This window comes from Corvus brachyrhynchos, unplaced genomic scaffold (assembly GCF_000691975.1).
Source record: "Corvus brachyrhynchos isolate BGI_N302 unplaced genomic scaffold, ASM69197v1 scaffold26, whole genome shotgun sequence".
In the NCBI taxonomy this organism is placed as follows: domain Eukaryota; kingdom Metazoa; phylum Chordata; class Aves; order Passeriformes; family Corvidae; genus Corvus; species Corvus brachyrhynchos.
This window is the reverse complement of record NW_008239324.1, coordinates 4,974,444-4,990,967: the sequence shown is the minus strand read 5'-3', so window position 1 is coordinate 4,990,967 and position 16,524 is coordinate 4,974,444. Positions and strand designations below refer to the sequence as shown.

Below are 16,524 nucleotides of genomic sequence, written 5' to 3'. Positions count from 1 at the left end.
ATGTGCTGCAGGGTGCTGCGGGGCTCAGGGACATCGGGGTCCCCTGGGGACACAGGGGTGCTGGGTGCTGGCCTGCACGAGCTCTGCTTTAGCCAAAGCACAGCCACCCATCAGCAGCTCATTGTCTGTGCCCCCCAACTGAGATTCACCCCCCTCCCAGGCATGCAGGGCTCTGGGGGCAGCACCAGCAGCAAGGGAAACCCACGGGCAGCATCTTCTCCCCGAGGCTGGTGGGTGAGTGGGTGATGTCTATGCCCAGGGTGAACCCTGGGCTGGCTGTGGGAGATGTCACGGCACCCACAGTCACAGACAAACCTCCCACCCCTGCCTGGCTGTGTGGGGAGGGAGTTCAGGGTATTTACCCTTCTGCCCGAGGGCACTGAGCCAGCTGAGACCCAAAACCAGCACAAGAGCAAGGTCAAGGTGAGCATCCCCCACAGACCCCAATCACAGCACTGGGAGAGGCTCTCTGAAGAGTCCAGATCCTGCTGCCCTCAGCCCGTGGCATCAACATGGGGGGCTCTGACCGCGAGGTCCCCAGGTGGGCACTGCCAGCCCCCCGCCCCTGCCATGCCCCGTGGAGGCAGCGCAGCCCACAGTGAGCCGCAGCAGAGGGACAGTTCCACGGTGACCTTACTTCTCACAGTTGCTGTGGGCCGAATGCTCCTGAAATGCTTGTTTCTCCTCCGCAGGGCCATCTTGTACTGCAGGGAGAGAGGCACGGTGGCAGCTCCAGCATGGACAAGCTGGCTGTGCCAAGAGGTATCCCACGGCAGCAGGAGCCAGCCAGGCTTTGCCCAGTGATGGCTGCAATCCCTCCTTCACCCCTAGGCTCCCAGGGATGCACCTCCTCATCTTGTCCCAGCTCCAAAACTACCCATGGTGCTGGATTGGATAGTTCCCCATCCAGGACCATGCATGGCACTGGATCCCAGGTCCCAAAGCAGCAACAGTAGGACAAGGTACAAGCAGCTGGGCCGCCACAAGGACACGCTCCCGGTGCCAGCAGCGTGGCCTGGCAGGCTAATGGTCCCATTTCCCAGCGCTAATTGCCTTAGCACTGCTCTGGGGGGTGCTGGGGGGTGCGTGCACTGGAGAGGCCGCGGCGTTAAGCCCGGCATCATCCGGTAAGGCGGATAAAGGGCAGTTATACCGCAGGCATCACGCGGCCGCAGCGGGTCCGGACCCTACCTCCTCTGCAGCAAGGTCCGGAGGATTCCTGCCCCTCGCCAGCGCGGTGGCATCGTCCTCAGCCGACTCCGGCAGCAGCACCAGGAGGTCGAGCCCCTGCTTGGAGAGGCTCTCTGCCTAAAACCATTAGGAAGCACTTAAATTATCCCAGGGGCTGAAGCGTGCTTGGCTGCCCTCTGTGCTCTGTGCTGCTCTGCTCCCTACCCACGGCTGGGATTTGTGAGCGGATTTAGGCCTGATTAGCCTGCGTCCAGCCCAGCGCAGCTGCCCTGTTGCAGGAGTGGCCGGTGCCTGGCGTCACCCCAGCAGCCCCCACCACACGGCAGCAGCACTGGGACTTTGCTCAGATGTTGCTGTGACCGCACGGGAAGAGGATTGCCTGGGAGGGAAACCAGCCTGCGTGGGAATTGCCCTGCTTCCCAGACTGCAAATCCATGGTCACAGCATAGGCACCCAGGTACCTGGAAAATGCTGGGGTACCCAGACTCCCCATTCTGCATCCCAGCCCCACATCCCCCTCCCACAGGTGCTGGCAGCCCCCAGCACTCACCAGTTTGTACTGGGCGATGGTCAGGTCTCCCAGCACGGCATCCACAATGCAATCAGCCACAGCAGCCGTGACGGACAGCTTGATTTCACTGGGAGCAGAAAGACGGCTCTCAGGGCCAGCACCCACCAGCCCTGCAAACCATGGGGCCACCTCCCAAGGGAGAGCCTTGCTGAGGAGGTGGATGCTTGGCTGTGGCACCCAGAGAGGCACCTGGGACATGCCCATGTGCTGCAGCTCGCTGGGTCTGTGCTGCCAGAGCAGTTTTTTATAGGCCCTGGCTGGGATGGAGAACGCCAAATGCATCCCCTTGCTGATGGTCAGCACTCCCTCTGCCAGCCAAAGGGATGTGCCCACAGGAACATCACCCCATGGGTCTCCCTAGCACCCCAGGGACAGATCCAAACTGGATCCAAGCTCGTGCAGGAAGCAAAGCCACAGCTGGAAAAACACAGCAGCAGGGCCCAGCACACCACTATTACCACAGTGTGGGGAGAGGAGAAGTTGGTAGGGAGCCCCCAGAATGCTCCTCTGGCCTCACGGGTCAGTGCCAGTGGCTGAGTGAGAAGGAAGAACAGCACATCACCCACTTCAGCTTGCTGAAGACATCAGTGACCATCTGGTCCAGGACAGCGCTGAGGCTGAGGTGGTCCTGGAGGCAGATCCTCTCCGACATGGCATTGACCAGCTGGTCCCTGACCCCGCTCTTCTGCACCACAGCTGGGCACAGGCCGTGCGCTGTGTCCAGCACCGCCTGCATGATTGCCTGAGGTTTGGGGAGGAAAGTGGAAGTTTCAGTGTCTTTTCTATCAGGATTCACATGATTTTCAGTAGACACCATCCCCCTTATCCTTATGGGCAAGGCTGATGAACACCCCGTGCTGTCCATGGGTGCCCACCTGGATTTCCCGGCTGCAGGTCTGTGATGCTTCCTCCATGAGACACTCCAGCTTGTGCTGCAGCTTGCCGTTCTGGTACGGGGTGTTTCCTGCCTCATACAAGAGCGGCAGGATCTGGAAGAGAGACGGTGTGGATCATCCCATGTCACCTCATCTTCCCTTCCCATACTTCCATGCACACCCTGCGCCCATGGCTGCCCCATGGAAGAGCATCACCTGCACCAGCTGGGCCAGGTTTGGCCATCTTTTGGCTTTGCTGGGCCAGGTTTGGGCATCCTCATCCCTCAGAATCCCTGTGTCCCCTCAATTTCTCCCCACCACCCACTGACTCTCCTTCCCCTCTTGCACCCCACTACGTTGCTACCTGCATCGGGGAGATCCTTACCCAACCCTTTCACCACCTTTCCAACGTTAGTACTGTCTTCTTAAATCCTATCTCTGCCAGATTAAGTAACCAGGCGGGTGCCAGAGAATTGGGGAAAAGGGGAAAGGAGATGGTTTGAAGATAAGTAGAGGAGGAGGTGGAAAAAGTGCAGTGGGGAGAGAGAACCGAGACCAAGAAGATCAAACCAGGTCTGACAGAGCCAGGAGCTGCCAAGCCAACACAGTGGATTTTGTCATGGGCTGATGGAGCATTCTCATTGCTGGGGCAGGATGAAGGTGCTGCAGGGAGGGACCCTCAGGGATTCAGGGAGGTTTCTCACCAGTGTGGGCATCTGTGGGTTGCAGGGTGTGCTCACAGCTGGAGCACCCATCTCTCCCAAGGAGGGACGTGTGAGCATGGGATGCCAGAGGAAAAGGGGGTTGTAACCCCTGTGGGGGGTGTGCACAGCTGTGTGTCTCTGGGACAAGGGGACTAAGAACACTTTGATCTTTGTTCTAGAAGGGAATTCAGAAATTCTCATCTGTTCTTTAACATTTGCAAGTGCTCAGTGGTGTGCATCCGTTGCATCGACATTCTGGAATTCCCTGGCTGCTGGTTAATGATGTCATTAACTAATCAATGCCCCGCTTCGATCCCGAATGGACTCCGGGTGAGCTGAGGGGGTTTCCCACGAAGTGGACTCACGCTGACAGAGAGATTCCTGATGGCCTCCTCAGCGCAGAGGATGTCGGTCTCCACCTCCCTCCCCGTGCAGGTGCTCAGGATGTCAACGTGCTTCTGCACACTCAGGCAGATCTCATTCACCATCTGGAGCACAGAGAGGCTGCGTCATGTGCCGACGCTGGAGCAGCACTGCCAGTTCCCCTCCTTGCTGTGACTTTCCCAGAGAAGTGTGCGCTCAGAGGGGGAACGGGCAGGTTCCAGCCTCCCAGAGCATCCCTGCCTAATAATCAGGGATGCCACATGGCTGGGATTTGCTGGCAAGAGTGCACAGGGGGTAGGAACACACTGTATAGGTTAGCATAGCAGCAAGTTATCTCAGCAGTGCATATGCATGAAATGCATGGATGCAGTTAGCAGGATTCCAGGAGATCTGCTTTCCATCCGCCCCCACCCTCACCACAGAACCATGAAATGGTGTGGGTTGGAAGAGATCTTAAACATCCTCCCATTCCAACCCCCCTGCCATGGTCAGGGACACCTTCCACTAGACCAGGTTGCTCCAAGCTCAACCTTGAACACTTGAACTTTCAGAGATTTGGCGTCCACAATTTCTCTGAGCAACCTGTTCCATCCCTCCAATCTGCTCTGCCTACTCAGGAAAGGTTAAAAGGGTGTTTTGCTGCTTGGAAGAGCTCACATGAGCACGCCAGGGTTGTTTGGGGCAGGGGAGGAGCAGCCCCATGCAGTAATTTGTCCATCAAACCTGTTCGGAAGAGGTGGTGAGGATGCCCTGCTGCAGCCGGAAGGTCTGCGCCGGCAGCGTCTGCCGCAGCTGGTTTCTCGTCAGACAGGATTGGAGCTGCAAAGGCAAGAGGCCATGAGCAGTGATGGTGGCACCTGGCCCTGCATCCCCCAACCCACATCCCCCCACCTTGTGCACGGCCTCCTCCGTCCTCTCGGGGTTGCTGCGATAGGCCTGTGCCACGTCGCTCATCGGCAGCGGCATCGACTTGAGCGTGTAATTCCTGTGAGGCACAGTGGGGTGAGCAGGTGCTGCTGCACCCAGGGTTCATCCCCCCTCTTCATGTCCCCGCAGACATGACACAGGTTCAGAGCCCACCCAACGGCAGCCTGGACGTTGTCCCGAGGTCCAGCCCTGGAGAAAGGGATGGCCAAACTCTGGGCATAGCAAACCCTGATGGGATGGCAGTGACCACCTGCCCAGGCTTTCCATGTGTCCCTCTTTCTTCAGACCTCCGGAGATCTGCACAACCAAACACCAGACCTGGAGGTGGGTGTGCTCAGCAGGTGAACAGCCTCTACCCATCTGTCATGGGCAGGGAGGAGAGGAACATCACATCACTGCCACCAGCAGCTCCCCCTGTGCTCACTGGGGGCTCCTTGGGTGACATGAGGCCGTGCTGGTTGGGATGCAGAGCCCAGGGGAGTCCCTGAGGTTGGTAATGGAGGTGCCATCACCAGATGGGTGTCAGGTTGCTTTGCTGGCTGCAGGACCAGAGTTGTGGACCAACTCCCTTGGGACATGCAAGGCCTTGCTGTTCAAGGGTTAAAAAGGTCCTGGGGACAGTGACATGCTGATGACAGAGGCTCTTTTGCATGGCAGTAGCAAGCCAGGAGGATCAAGAGGCTCCTTCCTTACCTCTCCAAAGCTTGAGCCACCTCCAGCAGCCCGTGAGCAGTTGTGTTGTTCCTGTCCCAAACCACGGTTCTGCAAAAAGAAGGACGTGGGTGAGCCCTGCCCACACCCACACTGCCCTGAGGTGGGTGCTGGCAAGAGTCAGCCCAAGGCTGACCCCAGGCACCAGAGAGCCTAAAAATGGGGTTAAAAATTATGATTTTCAGTATCCAAAATCTAAACTTGGACTTTGCAGGGAGCTGTAAATTAGGTGGGTGCCTGGAGGGAGTGAAGGACTGGAAGGACATTCAGGCACCATCCTGCAGGCAGGGACAGATGTCTCCCAGAGGAACAGCCCGGGCTGAACACCATTCCCTGTCCTCTGCAGACACCACTGCTTTGGCTTTGTGTACACAGTGTGGTCCAAAATGGCATTTTAGGAACTGATGGCAGAGCATGAGGCAAGGGCAGTGACTGCAAAGGTCTGTCTGCAGCATGCTGGGCTGTGCATGAGCCTGGAAAAGAGCTGGTAAGCACCAGGGCAGGCATTGAACTGCTCTCTTGCCCTTCACGTGTCCCCTGCCAGCACTGCCAGATGACTGCCATGGGTGCACAATACAGTCAAAGCATCCAACCATGTACGAGGAGTGGTCCAGGAGCACATCCATGGCTGCCAGGAGCCTTGACAAGCCTCCTTTGATGGCACCAGCATCACAACCATCATATCAGGGCCACCTGGCACAGGGTCACCCACAGCATATTACAGAGCTGCTGCTACCTGAGCTTGGTGTTGATCTGCAGGGCCTTGGCGAGCATCTTGGCCCCCGTGTCCCCCATGGCGTTGCCGCTGATGTCCAGGGAGATGAGGCTGGTGTTACTGCCCAGGGCACTCAGCAGGACATTGGTTCCCAGTTTGAGGCGTGATTCAGCCACAGACAGTGACTGGAGAGGCTAGAAAAAGGACAAGGAGGGGGCCAGGTGGCCAGGACACATGTCAAGGTACATGTCACCCTTCAGATACAGCCTCCATCCCTGTCCAGCAGCCTCTGGGATGGTGCTGGTTTTGGAGAGACCAAGTGATGCTGAACCCCAAGAAACAGGAAGGCAATGAGTGCTTAGGCAACAGGCTGGATTTAGCTCAGATGCCTGGCAGGCAGCAAGGAGAAAAGAGAGGTTTTTGGGAAAGCTGTGCTGAATCCAGGTTACACCAAGTGTCTCCTCCATGCCTTTAGCCAGACACAGGTTCCCGTTTTCCCAGATGAATGGGAACAGCTCCCACTTCTCTGTCTGAGCATCTGCTTCAGACTGAGGAAAATAAAAGCAGAAGGACTTGAATGGCAGTGGGAGAGAGGGAGGATTGCTCCCAGGCTGTGCGGGAGGGATCCGGATGGCACCCCAGCATGGAGACTGCACAGAGGTGGCAGAGGGTGACCAGGAGCACGGATGGGATGGTTGGGGTGGCCGAGGGCAAGCTGGACTCACACAATCCTCCTCCTGGGTGAGCTGGACAATGCGGTGCAGGACATCCAGTAGACCTTCCCTGTGGGAGAGATGGTGTGTGTAGGGGTTACTTGTGCATGCCCTGGGGCCACAGATGCAGCTGGCAGAGCTCTGTCCTCCCTCCCACTCTTGCCTGGGCTATGACCCGTCTCTGACTCTGCACCAGGTGCTGGCAATGGTGCCCCTTCCTGTTGTGTTGGAGCAGCCAGGGTGGGCAGGCAATCCCTACCAGCCCATGGGCTTTTGATGGGGAGAGAGAGTCACGGTGGGTGCACCATTCCAGGATGGCTCCCAGCCTGGGTGCTGCTGCTTTGCACTCACTTGGATTTGATATTGAAGTTCTTCCCCAGGGAGACGTGCCTGATGGATTTGCTTCTGCCAATGGAGAGCACCAGTGTCACCATGTCGGGGTCAAAGCCTGCAGGAGATGGGAGACTCCCACCAAGATGCTCCAACAAATCCACAGAGCTGGCACCAAGGTGGCCCCTCGCAGGAGACCTGCAGAGCCACCAAGCTGCCACAGTGGGATGTTGGAGATGCTCAGGGAAGATCCTGAGCATCTTCCTCCCTTCCTGGCTTCCCCAAGGAGACAGAAGACCTGTGCAGACCTGGGGTCCCTGGGAAGTGAAATTTCTAGGTGAAATTAACAACTGGCAGAGGTGATGTTTGTCATGATTAGGATCACTTGCCCATGGCTTTGGAAGCCGCAGCAGGACCAGGTTGGCAGCAGAGGCTGCAAACACCTGCAGAGTGGTGGGAAGAGTTTCTGCCCAGGGAACCCCTTTCAGTGCTTCAAACCCTGAGCCAGCGACACGAGACCACTTCAGATTCAGTGAACTGAAGAGGACTGTACCAACAAAGGTGTGAAATAAGAGATTTTGGCAAGTCCTGAGGCAGGAGGGCATAAAGAAATCACCTGACTCCCTGTGCTGGGTGAGTGGACATGATGGTCCAAGAGATGGAGGAGATCTTCTCCAGGCTGGGAAAAAGCAACCTACCATTGTCAGACAAGTCCAGGTCACTGATGGAGCTGGCATCGGGGATGAGATCCTGGATGACTTGGGCTCCTGCTGACCTCAGCTTGGAAGAAACAGCAAGACATCAGTACAAGAGGAGGCAGCGAGCCCTGCAAACGAGGTCCTGCTCTCGGGGAGGTCAGACAGGGCACGGACCTGCCCGCACTGCCACAGTGCCAGGGGTGGTGGCATGGCCAGAGGGGTGGTGCCCATGGCTGCTGGACCCTCACCTCACAGCTGCTAAGATCCAGGTGCAGGTCACTGATGTGACTGTTGTCTGCCAGCCCTTGCAGCAATGCCCTGGAAAAGTCACCAAAGCCCCCCCATCAGTGCAAGAAATGGGGGCACCAGCACCTGCCATGGGGAACCCCCAGCGCTCCAGGCAGTGGAAGTGGGATGCTGGAGAAGGCATCCTTTCCAGAGCTCTGCCTCTCACAGCCCCTTCCATCCATCCTCCCCTGGGCTGGCCTCCCCAGGCTATGCTCACCCCTAATCCATTCCCCTCAGCCCAACCTCACCTTACGACGTCGGCTGGCAGCTTGGTACCTGCCAGAGAGATGTGCCTGAGGGAGCAGGCCTGGCTGAAAAACTCCTTGATGTCAGGGGAGATGGTTTTCACCCTCCTGAGAAGGATGGGCACAACATGGATCATCTGCCACCCAGGACCAGCCACCCCCTGGGTGCCACACCCCCCTCACGCCATCCCAGGGCTTACTTGTGGGAGTACACGTTTTTGGAGAGATCCAGGTGGATGAGGCTGGTGTGGGATCCATGGAGCAGGGCTCCAAAGAGCTGCCAGGGTGGGGATGTGAGCCATGTGGAGGGGGACCCAGAGGCGCTGCAGCCCCTCACAAAGCCCGAGGATGGAGGGGGACTGAGGGCAGGGCTCACTGCATGGTACTCACAGCATCCAAAGGACAGTCTGTGCCAGCCAGGCTGAGGTGGGAGAGTGAGTGGCAGTGGCGGAGGAGGCTCTGCAGGTTCTGTGAGCAGAGGGTGCTCAGCAGCTTTGCCCCTGAATCCCACCCAGCACCCTGCAGCCCTGGAATCCCAGCTCCAGCCTGTCTCCTCCCTCCTGCTGAGCACAGGGTGAATCCTGCGCACAGGAACCCACTCTCTCATGGGATACATCCTTGCTCCAGATGGCATCTCCCACACTCCCACAAGGGGAAGTCCCCAGGGTGTCCCCATCTGCTCCCAGGCAGGCAGGGGGGAGTTGCAGCCATGATGTCCCCATCCCTGGGGTGCTGCAGGGCAGGGCACAGGCCAGAGGAGACCCAAGCCATCCAAACCACACTGGGGACAGAGTCTGAGTGATGTCACCCCATAACAGCACGTGAACTCACACTGATGTCATCCCCAGCCAGCGTGCCAGGGTTTCCAGAGAGGTCCAAGTGCCGGAGGGAGAATCCAATGGCTTTGTTATCTGTGAGGGCCTTGCATAACGTGCTCATCCCTGCTCGAAGAGAGTGGGAGAGAGGGATGGCTACAGGCCCCCCGCCCTGGGGAGAGCCGTGGAGCAGAGCAAAGGAACTTCCCTCCAGCTGGGGCAGCAGGACATCGCATCCACAAAGATGCCTTTTCCAGGGTGTCCTTGCAGCCCCTCCAGTCACTCCTTTTGTGGAGGGGGGCAAGGGCACCTGGGCTGTACCTTTGGCTGTGAGCATTGTCCTGGCCAAGCTGAGGCTCTGCAAACCCTTGGGACTCTTCTCCATGTGCCGGCTGAAGGCAATGACCCCTGATGAGAGCAGAGAGCCCTGAATGGCTGTGCAGGCACAGCTGGGTGCCCATCCCACCCTGTGCTGCAGCCTCCAGGACAGGAGGCAGCTGCTGGTGGGATCTGAACATCAGTTTTTGTGGGTGTAAACTCATCCCAGCCCAGGATTTGAGTACCTCTGTCTTCCAGCTGGTTGCCAGCAAGGTTGATGGTGTGCAGGACGGAGTCGGGATGGCTGCTGAGCACCTGGGCCATCCTCTGCACAAAGTCACTGTGGGGAGAAGGGTCACCCATCTGAGCAAGGTTTGGACACCTCCAGGAAACACAGCCACCAACCCTGTAGCCTTACAGACCATGCCACCAGGCTGCCAAGACCCAGCTCATTGCTGCCTTACACCACCTTCACTTACGCTTTCAACCCACTGTTCTCCAGCACCAGCTCCTCCAATGTCACCGATTTGCTGAGCATGTAGAGCAGCTGCTCTGAAATCTCCTGATTCTGGCAGGGAAGAAGAAAGCCTTTCTAGGAACCCGGCTACCTCCGGTGCACCCAGAGCCACGGCACCGGCACTCACCAGCCTGAAGTCCTTGCAGGAGAGCTTGGTGAACCACAGGTTGAAGGACAAAGCAGCGACACTCAGCGCCACATCCCTGCAGCATGAGAGGGATGAGAGAGTCAAGGGCCAGGATGAGCCAAGGCTGGTCCCAAATGGGTGACCCAAAACACCCAGCTGGGGGCTATCCCAAGACATCCAGCCCCAGGGTGCCCCAAGATACCTGGAGTGCCCCAAGACACCCAGGATGCCAGAGCACACCCACCCCGTGGTGGCCCAACACATCCAAACCCGAGGTGTTCCAACTGACCGAACCCTGGGATGCTCCAAGACACCCACCCTCAATGTGCCCCAACACAACGTTCAACAGAACAGGACTGGGGACTGTGGCTTTAAAGCAACCCACAGGTACCGATCATCTTCCCCAGATTATTCCCTTGGGGAAAATAAAATGAATCAAAATATTTGCATGCTTCTATCTAAACCTCAGGGTTTTAAACTCTTTTTAACTCTGGGCTCTCATGTGAGCAACACCACAGGTTTTGCTTGAATAGAAACAAGTTTCTTTTTTACTTCCTCATCCAAAGAAATCTCTAAAACCGTCTCCTTTTTGGCCAGCTGAACACAGATCCCCTGTTCCCCAAAACACTCAACCCAGAACTTTGACTTGCTGCAGCCCAGCCTGGCTGTTGCCTCCCCTGACAGCTGAGCCCTTGTTCCATCTTTCTTGGGATGGAGACATGGCTGAGCCCCACAGGGAGAATGCCAGGCACAGCTGGAGCTCAGGGCCCCACTGTCAGATTATAATCAGGTGATAACAAGGCTATAACAGATCTCTGGGGGGGCTGGTAGGGAGCAGTGCAAGTTTCGGGGTGGAGAGCGGCACCGGCTGCTTTGCATAGGGAAACACCTGACAGCCACGAGCTGCGAGAAGCGGCCGTGACGTTGGGTTTTCAGCCCCATAAACAGCTCCCAGGCTGATCTAAGAGTTAAAAATGAACAGAGGCTGCCTGGACTCTCAGCTGCTGCCCCATGGGACAGGGCACAGCATGTTTGGTGTGGGTGAGTGTCAGGCTGCAGATGTGGCACCCCTGGAGCATGTAAGCTATAAAAGCTTCCAACATGGACAGAAGAGCGTGTTGGGCCCCCTAGTAGGGACAGGGAGAATGAGGGTGAGTGCTGGAGTGGCATGGGACACTGCAGGCAGCACGGCTGGGGGACTCACCGGCTCTCCAGGTGGCTGAAGTCCAGCAGGTTGAACTCCCGGCAGTCCTGGCTGTGATAAATGTTGTCCACATCCTTCCCAGAAGGATGGACACATGGATCAGGCTCAGCACTGAGTCCTGGGGAGGGCTCAGGTGCCTGGTGCTGCTGGAGGGAGCTGAGCCCATGGGGCCTCCCTTCTGGGGAATCCCTTGCCTAAACCCCAAGTCCAAAACCTTCCCCAGTGCTCTGGCTGGCAGGGGACATGTCCCAGCTTGGTGGGACAGATTGGTGGGTCTTGGACAACTTCTGCAGGGAATGGTCAGAAGGCAACGCACCCCAGGCTGGTGGGAGCGAGGTGTGGGGAGAGGGGGCTGGGATCAGTGTCCAGAGGAAGGGGGAACAGCAGGTCCTGCTATGGCTGGGTCCCAGCAGGATTCTCCTCTACTAGGACACCCAGCAAGATTTCCAGGGGCTCTCCTTAGGTCACAGTCTGGGAAACAACCTGGCCCAAGACACCCCTCTCCCACCTGCACTTTGATTCCAGCCCACCAAGGAGCAGGGGGCACTCAAGCCAGGCGAAGCTGCAGTTCCCAGATCTGGGCTGCCCCAGCCACAGCAGCTCCATGAGGCACCCACGAGCACCCTGGTTCCCTGCACACCAAGTGACACACTGCCACTGCCTGCACGCAGGGGATGGACCAGCTTACCCACTGGATCTCCTCACGGAAGGCAAAGCCATTGTAGTCACACAGAGCAGCGTAGGTCTCTGAAAACCCCCCTGCGAAGAGAAGGCAGTCTTGGGGGCAGACCTTCCCATGGGAACACGGAGGAGAACTTGGGGAGAGTGGGAAACAGGAGAGGGATGACAGGGACTCAGAAGGGATGCTGAGGGCTCCCCCTTCCCTCCTCAAAGGGGAGAGAGATCTACTGTCAGCCCCAAAATGGTGGCTTTAGCTTGCTTTGCTTGATCTGTGTGGGTACCAGGCCAGGCACATTGCTGTGGTGATAATGGAGGTATCCTGCTCCAGACCAGGCTACAGGAAAAGCTCCTGGCTCTGCAGTGGTGCCATATGAGGTGGGTAGAAGCATCCACAGCTACAGGTTCTCACAGGTAGATACAGAGCATCATTGCCCACTGTCCTGCTCCTTTCTGGGGAGCTACCTCCCCTCAAACCTGCTCCTGCCCCGTGGGATGGGGTGGGCTGGTGGACAGCAGACCCCAGTAGCAGGGCTCCATCTGATCAAAGCCACCACGGGTGCCCTGCCAGCAGAGTGGGGGCAGTCAGCAGAGCTGGTGTTGATGGATGCAGGGCTGGAATAGTCCCCAGGGTGCTCCAGCCCTCCTGGTCCTGCCTGAGGGAGGTTATGGCAGGACTTACCACAAGGCCCAGGGTTGCTCTGCAGCATTTCCTCCAGTGAGTCTGTGATCTGCTGGATCCTCTCATACAGGCTGGGGGGGCAGTTCTTGAGCAGCGTCCTGGGGAGGGAGCAGAGGCGTATGTCAGGATGGGCCAGGAGAGCATCCCCACCACTTTATGCTTAGCTACAACCCTTGTGTGTAGGGTGGGTAAAAATATTCAATCAGGGAGCAGGGTCTCACCTCCATCCATGTGTTTTACTCCTGCTAAAAGCACTGTTGTGCACCCGTCCTATATTTGGGATTTTCTAGCTGCAGGTGTCCTGGTTCATGGCAGGTGGGTTGGAACTAGATGATGCTTACGGTTTGTTCCAACCCAAACCCTTCCAGGATTCTATGATTTGGGGCTTTTCTGGGCAAAGGGGTTGCTCTGGTACCTACACAACCACCCCTGGGGAGCAGAAGACCCTTACCCAAGGGATGAGTCTGGAAAGACTTTCTTAAGTGACATGGTGACATGGATAACAACTTGCTCCAAATCATCCAAGGACATGAACCGGAAGGCATAAGACGCTGCATCTGTTTCTATGACAACCTGCAGGGTCCAAAGGACGAGAGATGCCTGAGTGAGCTGGCAGCACACAGCGTCCCCAAGCCCCGAGACATGATGGTGACAGCCATCAGCTCCTCACTGCCAACCCAGTTGGAGCACCATAAGCGCAGGGAATGCTGTGAGCACCAGGAATTTAGGATAAAATACATTTGTGTGCCAGAATAAGGCATAAACCTCCTGAAAATTCAGCTTAAGCTGATGCAGAGGCAGCCCAATGCAGTGGGGTGAGAACAGCCTTGTCTCTGCCTGCCACAGCTGGAGGATGGAGGTTTCCTCCCTAAATTTTTTTAATCGAGGTTTGGGGCTTTTTTAGCTTATGGTTCCTACCAGGAAAAAAAAAAATCCCATGGCAACATGCTCCCTGATTTAATTACACACTGATTGAGGCGTGGGAGCAAGATGACAATTATCTGCTGGCATCGCGCGAGGATGGTGCTTCCGCCAGTGCCCAGGGCTGTGGAGGCAGGAGAGCGTGGGACTGCCTGCACATTAACAATCCCTGGGCTTTCCACATCGCGGTCAGATGTCTTGCCCTCCTCCACCCTGAGGTTTCAACCCCCTGCACCCTTCTGTCTCTGCCCAGCTCCTTCAGTTCTCTCCCGGAGCTCAGCCACGCAGCCTGCTGAGCAGCAGAAACCCCGTGTGGAGGCTGAGGCCATGGTGGCTGATGATGCTTTAACAAGAAAAAGCCAGACAGGGGGTTAGCAAGGACCAGACAAGAGGTTAGCAAGGACCACAGCCTTGTTTCGGTCAATATGTCCAAGCCTTGATATCCAGATCCTCTCTTCCACGGTTCCCACTGCCACATCTGCCCTAGGTGCCTGCCTCTCTCTAAGAGGATTAACGGGGTTTAAAACACCCTCCTGCTAAATTTGTCTTCACCTTGGTAAGCCTGCAGCCGTTTGTCACCTTGTCCCTGCGGAGTGCGAGGTGCCATGCCCAGGCACTGTCTGTGGATGCCAGAGGGGAACAAGTGCAAGCACCCACCCAGCACCCCTGGGTGCCTCCCTGCACATCCAGCTCCGGAGCAGAACCTCTCATGAGGCCGTAAGAGGATTTCTTTAGAGGAGGAACAGGGACAAGTTCCCTGTGGAGCTCTCAGGGATCAACCCTGAGGTGACTCTCAATGTGCAGTGGGGGACCAGAACACCCCCAGACCCTGTGGTGGGCTCCGGACCAGGGTTTGCCATGGGGCAGCGGGAAGAAGGTGAAGTAATGCCCAGGTTGTGTTTGTCCCAGTTGCGGGTGCCACTCACCACACTGGGCTCTTGGACCGTCATCTCCCTCACCTCCAGGAAGCTGAAGCTGCTGTGAACCTGTGGGTCAGAGGAGTAGGATCAGCCCAAGTGCTGATGGAGAAAGGAAACCCAAGGGTTAACATCAACTCCCACACTTCCCCATGCCTCAAATAGTGCTTGGCCTTGGCCCCACCCTCCACCACCCTCCAAACAAGACCCCCTCCCCTTCCCCCCATTCCTTTCCTCATCCTGCTCTTGAGGGCTTCCCAGACCCAGTGGCCCAGGTGACTCGTGGGTCACTCACCTCGGTGCCCCAAGCCCCGCCAGGAACCACAGGGCTGCACCATGGCACAGGGTCCCCACACTTACCCTCACTTGCAGCATCACAGGCAGCACATAGGCTCGCCAGGGTGTCAGGACCTAGGCAAGGTGTGACAAGGGACCATGGTGACATGGGAGTCACCCCTGTCCCTCACTGCAGCTGTGAAACAGCTTCCCGGGGAAACCAGGAAAGTGGGAACCAGGCTGGACTTTGCACATACCAAGATAAAGTCGTCATACTTGGATTTCACCTGCAGCTGGATGCTCAGCACCAGGAGCACCTTCTTTGTCCCCAGGAAGGCGGTGATGCCCTCTGAAAAGACCAATGTCCGCATCAAATGAGGTGGCTGAAGTCACCTTGGTCCTCTCCCACATGCCCTGCTGCCCTCGGGGATACCGTCCCCACCTGAACCATCTCTCCCTCCACACCTGACAGTCAGACCCTGGTTGCTCTCTGACAAACCACACACTTCACCAGCTGTGAGTCCTCTTCGCTGCTCAGGTGATGCTCAGGTGATGCACCCACCTCCCCAAATTCTGCCACAGCCTCAAACCAAGCACAGGGCTTTGGGGTCTCTGGTTCACACTGCCTGTGCTGCCTCACCCACTGGGAGGTGGCACTAAGTGACAAGAGAGTCCTGATTTCTCTTACTTCCTGTCCAAATTTACCACTGGGGAGCAACTGGTCACAAGTCCATCCTGTCCACAGAGCAGCCAGGGTGGTCACATGTGCCAACCTCCCCAAGTTCACAGACGGGTCACTCCCACGGTCACTGGGCCACTGTGAGCATTGCTCCTGCCTTGAGCACCACCTCCCTGCCTGCCTGATTCATGCCTCTCACTGGGAGAAACAGAACCAAAACCACAGCTGTCCATCACTGTGCAGAGCAAACCAGGCTCTCACAATGACACCGAGCCCTGCGGGTCCAGGGGCTTGAGCCACGTGTCTCTAGGGTCCCATCCTGGTAGAGCCAGGACCTGAGGTTGTGGGGACACGGCGACTCAGCTCCTTCCCACCTCACTGCAAGCCTCGGTGGGGCTGATGAGGCTGAAGGACCCCGAGATGTCTGTGGCCTTCTGCTTTTTCAATCAGCCAAGAGGCGGCTATGAGCAGTGGTACTTCACAGCCCCCCATGCTGAGCTGCAGGCTGTGCCTTCCTGGGGAGCTGCCGGGGACCCCCCAAATGGCCAGAGCAACCCCAGCCCATGGGACTGAGCAGCACCAAGCTGCACCCACAAACCTGGCAGCTTGAGCTGTGCAGAATCCCATCCTTGAGGAGCCAGGTTGTCTGGGGATGCTCTTGGTCCAAGCTCCATCCTCAGGCAAATGAATTTTGTGGACAAGAAGAAACCCCAGACACTGCTTGGACCCCCCTGAACCTCAGCTGCTGCTGCTGAGGGAGCCAAAAGCAGCTCTGCCAACCCCAGCGAGGCAAATTGGGGCCAAGCAGGCCCCGTACGGGTGCTTTCCATGTGGCAGCGATGCCCCGGCAGCGCGGCGGCGGGCGATGCTTACCTTGCAGCTCAGCAGGGATCCCTCCCGGGGACGCAGCCATGATTGGGACCACGGGGACACCTGCCCGGGTATGCGGGTGTCAGGGCAGCATCCTTGGGCGCCGCGGGAAAGGCACCCTGCCGGGAGGAAGCGCCGAGGTTACCAACCGGCAGCGAGGGCTGCCAG

The 16,524-nt window shown here is 57.5% G+C and overlaps 1 protein-coding gene across 1 annotated transcript in view; it reads right to left on the bottom strand.

Annotated features, from left to right (window-relative positions):
* CARMIL2 (capping protein regulator and myosin 1 linker 2) overlaps positions 1–16,506 on the bottom strand; it is a 22,748-nt gene extending 6,242 nt beyond the window's left edge. The window contains exons 1-30 of the mRNA XM_017740803.1: positions 16,360–16,506; positions 15,065–15,156; positions 14,892–14,942; positions 14,541–14,600; positions 13,145–13,266; positions 12,694–12,791; positions 12,022–12,092; positions 11,334–11,407; positions 10,130–10,205; positions 9,965–10,053; positions 9,731–9,825; positions 9,489–9,575; positions 9,184–9,293; positions 8,743–8,820; positions 8,553–8,629; positions 8,356–8,460; positions 8,068–8,137; positions 7,820–7,901; positions 7,143–7,239; positions 6,804–6,861; positions 6,100–6,272; positions 5,346–5,414; positions 4,617–4,710; positions 4,449–4,544; positions 3,707–3,829; positions 2,638–2,751; positions 2,329–2,504; positions 1,742–1,829; positions 1,192–1,308; positions 500–704 (exon numbers count right to left, since the gene is read on the bottom strand). Coding sequence (XP_017596292.1) covers positions 500–704; positions 1,192–1,308; positions 1,742–1,829; positions 2,329–2,504; positions 2,638–2,751; positions 3,707–3,829; positions 4,449–4,544; positions 4,617–4,710; positions 5,346–5,414; positions 6,100–6,272; positions 6,804–6,861; positions 7,143–7,239; positions 7,820–7,901; positions 8,068–8,137; positions 8,356–8,460; positions 8,553–8,629; positions 8,743–8,820; positions 9,184–9,293; positions 9,489–9,575; positions 9,731–9,825; positions 9,965–10,053; positions 10,130–10,205; positions 11,334–11,407; positions 12,022–12,092; positions 12,694–12,791; positions 13,145–13,266; positions 14,541–14,600; positions 14,892–14,942; positions 15,065–15,156; positions 16,360–16,399 — 2,887 coding nt within the window. The 5' untranslated portion in view covers positions 16,400–16,506. The remainder of the gene's footprint in view (positions 1–499; positions 705–1,191; positions 1,309–1,741; positions 1,830–2,328; positions 2,505–2,637; positions 2,752–3,706; positions 3,830–4,448; positions 4,545–4,616; positions 4,711–5,345; positions 5,415–6,099; positions 6,273–6,803; positions 6,862–7,142; positions 7,240–7,819; positions 7,902–8,067; positions 8,138–8,355; positions 8,461–8,552; positions 8,630–8,742; positions 8,821–9,183; positions 9,294–9,488; positions 9,576–9,730; positions 9,826–9,964; positions 10,054–10,129; positions 10,206–11,333; positions 11,408–12,021; positions 12,093–12,693; positions 12,792–13,144; positions 13,267–14,540; positions 14,601–14,891; positions 14,943–15,064; positions 15,157–16,359) is intronic.
* Positions 16,507–16,524: the final 18 nt, after the last annotated feature.